This window comes from Eucalyptus grandis, chromosome 1 (genome assembly GCF_016545825.1).
Source record: "Eucalyptus grandis isolate ANBG69807.140 chromosome 1, ASM1654582v1, whole genome shotgun sequence".
Taxonomy (NCBI): Eukaryota; Viridiplantae; Streptophyta; class Magnoliopsida; order Myrtales; family Myrtaceae; genus Eucalyptus; species Eucalyptus grandis.
This window is the reverse complement of record NC_052612.1, coordinates 42,913,457-42,921,851: the sequence shown is the minus strand read 5'-3', so window position 1 is coordinate 42,921,851 and position 8,395 is coordinate 42,913,457. Positions and strand designations below refer to the sequence as shown.

General features: G+C 38.0%; 1 protein-coding gene across 1 annotated transcript; it reads left to right on the top strand.

Moving 5' to 3' along the window:
* Positions 1–2,601: 2,601 nt before the first annotated feature.
* LOC104421120 (DEAD-box ATP-dependent RNA helicase 36) lies at positions 2,602–8,395 on the top strand. The gene is made up of 8 exons (XM_010032964.2): positions 2,602–2,758; positions 3,155–3,699; positions 3,781–3,988; positions 4,609–4,931; positions 6,643–6,846; positions 6,931–7,012; positions 7,342–7,440; positions 8,002–8,395. Exons 2-8 carry the CDS (start codon positions 3,275–3,277, stop codon positions 8,158–8,160), a joined length of 1,500 nt encoding a protein of 499 aa, XP_010031266.2. The 5' UTR covers positions 2,602–2,758; positions 3,155–3,274; the 3' UTR covers positions 8,161–8,395.

Here is an 8,395-nt window from a genome sequence, read left to right as displayed (position 1 = left end):
AAAAAAATTATAAAAATTTACCAAACGTGTTTCGTTTATCTTTTATTTAGAACAAGTTTACCAAATGCATTTTTTGTTCAAAAATTGTTCCCGGAACGTAAACACTTTTTTCTATTTCATTCCTTGGAACAATTTTTAAACAAACGCAAACAAACGCACTTAAGGTGTGCATGGAAACGTTTCTTAGAAACGTTTCGGAACACTTCGTACGGAAAGTGTTCCCAGGAACAAAAAAAAAAGAACTGCGTTTCTGTTCTTTTTTTGTTTTTTGTTTTCGAACGAAATAAGAACAAAAAAAAAACAACAATTTGTTGTTTCTTGCTCCAGAAACATTTCTTGAAGAAACATTTCTCTTCTCTCTCTTCTTCTTCTCTTCTTCTTTTCTTCTTTTTTTCTTCTTTTTTTCTTTCGCCGGTCGCCGGCCTCGGCCATGGCCGGCGACCGGCCGTCAAGGCTCGGCGTTGCCGCGCGGGCGAGGCCGAGCCTCGCCATGGTCGGGCGAGGCCCGGCCCCGTCGGCCGCCGATCCGGAGGCCGTGACCGGCCGAAAAAAAATAAAAAATAAAAAATAAAATAAAAATGTTTAAAAAATTAAAAGAAACAAAAAAGAATAAAATTTACCAAACGTGTTTCTATTCATTTTTATTCCCGGACCAAACGTTACCAAGCGCGTTCTTAGGAAGCGTATGATAACTAGTAATTTCTTTTTCATAAATAATATTTTTATTCCAAACTTGTTTTCAAAATAAAAATCCGTTTGATAAAATCATTTTATTATTTTATTTTTGAAATAGATTTTTGTTCTAAAAATAGATTTAGAATAGAAATTAGAACTAAAAATTTTCTACTTCTCTATTTTTGTTTGGTAAGGAATTATCTACTTCCTTATTTCTGAAATAAAAATGAGAAAACATTGTGTCCTCCATTCATCGCCGCTGACCACCGTTCGCCGATTGTCGGTCGTTATCAAATAAATTTTTATTTTTAAAGTAAAAATTTATATCGTTTTTAAACAATTATTTTTACTTAAAAATTTATCTAGAAATAAAAATAAAAATTCTATTTTTATTCCAAATATCAATTTCTACTCGGTTCGCGCCCTTAGGTTTCTTTCTTCTGAGTCTCTTTCTTAGCGCCTCTCTCACTCTACCCTCCCTCTCTCACGCGAACTCCTAGGCTGCGCATGACAAAATTTCTGAAACAGAAATTGATTTCTAGCCAGAAATCAATTTCTTAATTTCTATTCCCCGGACAAGTTTCTAAGCAAAGAAACCCGTTTGATAACGACTCAAAATTTCTATTTCAAACAGAAACCGTTTGATAACGAGAATAAAATTTCTATTTCTAGGAATAGAAATTGATTAGATAACAACATAGGAAATCCTCAAAGACAAAATAATAGTCGAAATAATACTAAAACAATATAGGAAATCCTCAAATACAAAATAATAGTCAAAATAATACTAATACATTACAAAAGTTGAAAATACAATTTCATGGAATTTTCAGCATATTATTATCCATTGCCATTTTATTAGCAATTGTTTTCCTAAGTGTATTTATTTGGTTTCCCTCATTGGTCAATGTATTGTTTGCAAACTCATCCTGCGTAGGTTCAGACTAGTATTGCGGAAGCATGAATATGGGTGCCATCAATGGCGCCTATACAGCCTTGTCATTTTATAAAAAAAACTAGTATTATACAAGATTATTAACAAAATAAAATTAATAATGTAAAGGAATATATAAGAATTCTACCTTAAAGTAACGTTTATGGTTATGAATCAATCGGGGGAAGGTTAATTTATTTTGATTCTCAAATTGAATCAGTTCAGTTGCTCATCCCTAATTTCTTTATTATTGCTCAATGAACCTTTAATGGCCTTTGCATAGCAAAGAGAGAGATTTTCTTGAATCTCTTGCCTTTGAATTCAAATCTAAGAGGAAAGAGTTCCATTGTTTTTAAGTAAGCATTTAAGAACTTTGGTCATTTTTTAAAATTGGGGACCCATTCAAATGCCTTTCATCCTAAAGAGGAAGTTATAAAAAAAATTGAAAAAAAAAAAAAAAAACATGAGCAAAATAAGAAAAAGAAAATTAGCAATAATTTGTAAAGTTATGGTTATGAGTGAATTAAGTTAGCAAGAAAGCATAAGGTTATTTATATGGTTTCATTTTAGTTTCTGATTTTTATTTTAGAAACTGAGAAGTTAAAAATTTTAGCTTTTAATTTATTCAATTCTCTATTTTGGAATGAAATTTGTTTTAAATAGAATAAATCAAATGCGTTACCAAACCATTTTTATTTTCAAACCAGGTTAGGAGAACAGAGAAATAGAGAAACAGAGAAATCGAGAAATAGAAATTTTGTCATGCGCACTAATCTCTCTATGCCTTCCCTCTTTCCGACCGGCAAACCACCAACGGCAACCGACGAACCACCGCACCGGACCGACGAGAGGACCGCGACCTCCCTCTCTCTGTGCCCTCCCTCTTTCCGACCGGCGAACCATCGCATGGGACCGGCGAGAGAACCGCGAGCAACCTTTTTCCGACCGGCGAACCACCGCGAGCAAATCAGACCGTGGCTTTGCCTGGGTTTTTTTTCTTTTTTTTCTTTTTTTTTAAAGGCTGAGGGGGTTGGGCTTCTTTATTTGTGCTGGCCAGACGACGGAGAAGGCGATCATCAGAAAGGAGAAGCACCTGGCCGGCGATTCGCGAGAAACCTCTCTCCGGGTCTCCGTCTCCTTCGCGGCCAGGTAGACGTCGTCCATCTCTATCTCTCTCTTTCTGGTGTCACGGATTCTTCTTCCTTATTTCTGTTCTATGTTGATGAACAAGTGTACTCTAGCTTGATGATGCATCATGGGGAGGTTCGTTTCATGAGATTGACATTAAGCTACAGTGGTGCGGGGTTGTTCGTAGTGGGATGTGCGTCTCTTGTGCCGAACAGAGTGTTGGGTCGTGCCTTGGAAGCTTAAAAGATGAACTTTAGTTGTTTTCTTGTTCTGATTATGGTATTAGTCTGTGATATCACAAGTTCATTGGATGTTGTGATTGAAGTTTCGGTGTCGGGTTATGTTAATATTGGAAGGGTTCATACTTTGTGTTAGTTTTTGTTCACACATTGGATTCTCTTTGTGGTGGGTTTGCAGCTTTGGTTCGACCACTTGGCTGGGACGTGCTTGAGGGGCTTTGATCAACTCGATTCTTGCTCTGCTGGCCATCCTCTGAGAAAAAAGACGGCTCGTAATTAGTTGTTTCTTTGCTTTGTAATGGACCAAGAGTCCCAAGTGGATGAGGACTTCCCCCTCTTCCGGAAATGCTCCAAACAACCTAGAGTGCCACCGCCATCATCAATAGCTACTTCCTCCTCCTCCGGTCTTGCAGCTGAGACGTCAATAAAGCAAGTGGAGAAAGTGAAGGAGGATACTAGCCTTACTAGCACTGTGCCAGGGGATCCCGTGACGTTTGGAGATTTAGGGTTGGCTGAGTGGGCAGTGCAGACATGCAAAGAGCTGGGAATGCGCAAGCCAACTCCCGTCCAGGCTCACTGCGTCCCACAAATCCTGGCCGGTCGAGACGTTCTAGGCTTGGCCCAGACTGGCTCTGGAAAGACGGCTGCCTTTGCACTGCCCATTCTCCACCGCCTGTCTCTTGACCCCTATGGCATATTCGCCCTCGTTATCACTCCCACCAGGTTTGATTGTCTCGTCTTCATTTTTTTTTTTTTTTACCTGTAAAGTTGTATGTATATGTTTTTTAAAGCTCTGAGTATTAGGGAATTGGCTTATCAGCTGGCAGAGCAGTTCAGGGCGTTGGGGTCGTGCCTACACCTGAGGTGTACTGTGATAGTGGGCGGGATGGACATGTTGACCCAGGCCCAGAGTCTGATGAAAAGGCCTCACGTTGTCATCTCCACCCCAGGCAGGATTAAGGTCTTGCTTGATGAGAATCCTGACATCCTTCCTCTTTTCTCCAACACCAAGGTAAACCTCCCCTTTATATATTAGTTAGAAATGCCATGATCAGTGTGTTGATAAGATAACATTCACAGCCTAGCTGTATGATTGGAATATCTCAATGCGCAAGTTGAATTTTCTTTCTTCGTGACTGTACCTCCTGTGGAAAGACTAGTTTATATGGTTGTTACTAGATGCATTCTTGCGAAGCTATTTGTGATTAAGCATTTAAAGAGTTTTGATTTCAAATGCATATTTGATTAGCATTGAAATCCTCCCCTGAAAACTACTTATGATGCCAGAGAAGTAGTAGTTAACTAGTCATTCTTATTTTGTTCTTACATGCTTTCACGATGCAGAACTTGGAACTTACTATCTCGGCTATCAGTGTTTTAGCCATTGGATTGCTTTACAATACAAAGAACCACTCAAATACTGCTTTGTGTTGCTTAAGTTTTGGGATTTTTCTCTTTTCATTTTTGATTTGAATCCAGAATTCATTTTAGAAGTGCACATCTCATAGTTCTCTGTTAAAGACATAGTAAGATCTATTAAACCAGGTCATGCATGGTATTGTGGCACTGAAAAGAAACTTCTCCCAGGATCTGAAGAAATCATCTTGATATGTTGCTATTTGTTTGCTTCAGTTCCTAGTTTTGGATGAAGCGGATAGAGTGTTGGATGTTGGTTTTGAAGAGGAGCTTAGAGTAGTCTTTCAATGTTTGCCAAAGAAACGGCAGACCCTGTTATTTTCTGCTACAATTACCAGTGATCTCCAGACGTTACTTGAGCTTTCTTCAAATAAGCCTTTCTTTTATGAGGCATATGAAGGTTTCAAGACTGTTGACACTCTCAAGCAGCAGTATGTATTCATCCCCAAAAATGTCAAGGATGTCTATTTATTTCACGTTTTGTCCAAAATGGAAGACATGGGTATCCGCTCGGTCATGATATTTGTCTCCACCTGCAGGTATTTATGGGTTTTCTCAACCTTCACTATGTGTGATGTGTGATCTTAGCATGCATTTATCATCTTTACTCACAATCCATAATTGTTTGAATCTTTTTATTCTCGCCTGCCTGATTTTCCGAACACTTGGGTTGTCTTTTTCTAGTTCTCTACATCTGTAGGAAATATTAAAATATGTGGTAAGTTTTTGCTCATTTTGATACAGTTATTTAACTGTGATGTCTGATCATTTCTGTGTTTGACCTATCCAAATGATCCTTATTGTTTTAGTAGACAGACTAGACTAATGGCCTTACTCTTTTCACCTTTGATAACTTAAATTATCTTAGCGATATAGTTGTATTGGCACAGCTTCTTTTAGCATGAGAATTGAATTTTAGTATATTTCTGCAGTTTATACTTGCAATCTTTTTAGAGCACAGGAATTTTTTGTTGTCTTTATTATATTGCTGAAAGTTAAAGTCCACCCATCTGGTCCATATACTCTGTCTAAACTGTAATAATTTTTTATCTGTTTGTTAATTAGTTAATCTAAATTGTTAGATGCCAATGTCGTTAAACTGTCGTAGTGGAAGTAAGGCTGGCGGTTAATTTATAAACTTAGCTGATTTAGTTAAATTCTTGTTAAGAATAAAATATGCAATACATTTCTATATCTGTAGAATTGTGCTACCCATAAATGTAAATTCCAGCTCAACCAATGTGTTAGGTAGGTGTGGCTATTCTTGACATGACATGCATAAAGTTAGTGTGTTTGAATTTATCTTAATAAAGTTCCTGTCATAATTAACCTGCTTGACAAGATTGATGGATTGATGTCGGCTAATCTGAGTGCTGACAAACAGTGGCTGGGGCGGTGGCAGTGGACTGTGGAGGCTGCAGCTTGGAATGGCTAGGGTTTTGTAATTGGTAGCTTTTGTTTTTAAAGAGTGGGAAGTTTAGAGTTATGGTTAGGGCAATTTGGGGAAAAAGGGGTGATTTGGTAGATAATTAAAGGATGCCAACTGATGTTAGATGCAGCTTGGTATCAAGGGTGAAAACTCTGGATGCAAAGTGGTATTTTTAAAAATAGAAGAGGAAAGTGGTCAGACAGAAAAAAGTGAGGATGGTATTTGGTATCTCCCCTTTAACAATGTACCTTAAATTGAACGGTGGAATGTAATCTTGGACATGAATCACCACCCTTAAATTGGTGTTTAGGTGCTAGAAAATTATTCACGTTGTGGGTTTTGAGTCTTCTGCACAATTTCACACTACATGGGTAAAACTATGAAAGATTTGTGGTATAAATAATTTATTTGCTATCATTATTCTGAAGAGCTGCCTTACTCCAAGGGTTGAGCATTGGGCGATCACCTGGCCAGGGGAGGGTCCAAGACCCTGCTCCACCACAAGACCTTTAGATTTTTGAAGTGCCCCTGTCTGGTTGAACTGTTTTGTCTGTTTGAACCGCGTCAACTCTGTTTTAACATATAACAGAACCTCATCTGACCAGGTTCTGTATCAGGTATCAGTAACTAGTTGATGTGGACAAGTCGTGAGAGTATTGGTGGATCCTTGTCATTGGTTTTGACAATATTATGGCATGCTTTGTTGGTGGTGAATTTTGTGTGTTTATGCTTTCTTATTGGTGTAGAGAAGAAATTTACTTGGTTTCAATGAGATTTTCATTGGACTAATAGTAACTGTCTTGATTGGTGATGTCGAGTAGAAGTTGTCACCTTCTAAGTTTGTTGCTGGAAGAACTTGATCAAGAAGCTGCAGCATTGCATTCTTTAAAATCCCAGAATTTAAGGCTTTCTGCTCTACATCATTTCAAATCTGGCCAAGTTCCTATATTACTTGCAACTGATGTTGCAAGTCGTGGCCTGGATATACCGACTGTTGATCTCGTCATCAACTATGACATCCCACAGTATGTTATTTTGTGGCATGCTTTTCTGTAATAAGTTTTTCTGCTAAATATTTCTGAAGTAACAAAGTTATCGGTTGCTGGTAGGTTTCCTCGAGATTATGTCCATCGTGTTGGCCGTACCGCAAGAGCAGGCAGAGGAGGGTTAGCTATTAGTTTTGTTACCCAGGTATATAGCAAATAAGGGATGATGCTTGTAACATCATCCTTTGCTCTCTCTCCCCCTCCCCCCTCTTCTTTTCTTCTCTTCTCTTCATGTACACATGTAGGTATATACATACAGGCATGGTATGATTGTGCACTTGCCTCTCATCCACCCAGCCCAACACGGGCTCTAAATGTAGCATACTTATGCATCTCCGATTATGTGTTTGTGCTTCTGTTTGAGCAGATAGCATATTGAGTGCCTTCGGCATTTCTAATGTTCGAACTTTCTGTTCCATGATATTTGTAATATAGTTTTTCTGACCTTTTCACCTGGGAACACTGGTTCTGTAGGATGACATTACATTGATTCAAGAAATTGAGGCTGTTCTTGGTAGACAACTTGAGAAGTTTGACTGTAAAGAGAATGACGTGCTTTCGGACATTACAAAGGTATGTTGCTCTGAAATACCATTCGGTGTTGATGATGACTTAGATGTGCAAAAATTGATTGCTAGATGATTCATGCATTTTACTTTCATAGGATTGCTTGTCCACATGTCCCCGTTTTTGTAAATCTTGCAGTCATTACTGTTGGTTTCCTGGGTATAATCATAAAGGAATGACAAGCCATTTTGTGAATGGTGTCAGCCAGATGTTACAGCATGCTCTGATTTTTTTTTTATCTTATGTATTTCTGTCCGTTTGTTTGAGTGCTGATATTCCAGCGCTTTAGTGTATATATTATTAAAGTGGATAATCAATAGTGAATTTGGTCTTTGCTAGATATTACTGAGATAATCTTTGCAAATCAAAGGCTTCAACAGAATTTACTTGAGGTGTATTTTGAAGATATGGCATTCCCTTTACTGTTGTTTCTTTATTGCCTTCAATCAGTAACGGAATAGCTTACACCAAGATATAATATACTTTTGGTAACAACTAATGAACTTTTACCTGTGTGATCAAATGTGGTTTTTATTAATTTAACTTGTTAATAATTCTTTGTACTAGGTATACAAGGCCAGACGAGTGGCTTCAATGAAAATGATGGATGATGGCTTTGAGGAGAAGGTGAAAGAACGTAAAAAGCAGAAACGTAATACAATGGCTCAGAAGGGGTTATTGAATAAGAGGAGTAACAAGAGAAAACGAAGGTCGAACACCTCGTGATATTTTGACGTCCAATAGTTCTTTTTGTCACCAAAAGCAAAGGTGCAGCGGGCCCTTGGACAATGCAATCATGTGTAGGAGCTGCATTTTGTCCGAACGGTTTCGATGAGTTTTATCTAGTATAGTCTGTAAACTATACATACCAAAGTAGTAAATTCAGTATCGAAAGACAAGACTCCTTTGTACATGTTCTATGTTTTCTTAATGTTAAGAGGAAAAGGGGTTTTGACCAAAA

What these genes read in the sequence shown, in the direction of transcription:
- LOC104421120 (XM_010032964.2), top strand. Translation starts at nt 3,275, where the DNA reads ATGGACCAAGAGTCCCAAGTGGATGAGGACTTCCCCCTCTTCCGGAAA. An exon ending in ATATTTGTCTCCACCTGCAG is followed by an intron (nt 4,932 to 6,642) that starts GTATTTATGGGT and finishes GATGTCGAGTAG; the next exon opens with AAGTTGTCACCTTCTAAGTT. An exon ending in ATCAACTATGACATCCCACA is followed by an intron (nt 6,847 to 6,930) that starts GTATGTTATTTT and finishes GGTTGCTGGTAG; the next exon opens with GTTTCCTCGAGATTATGTCC.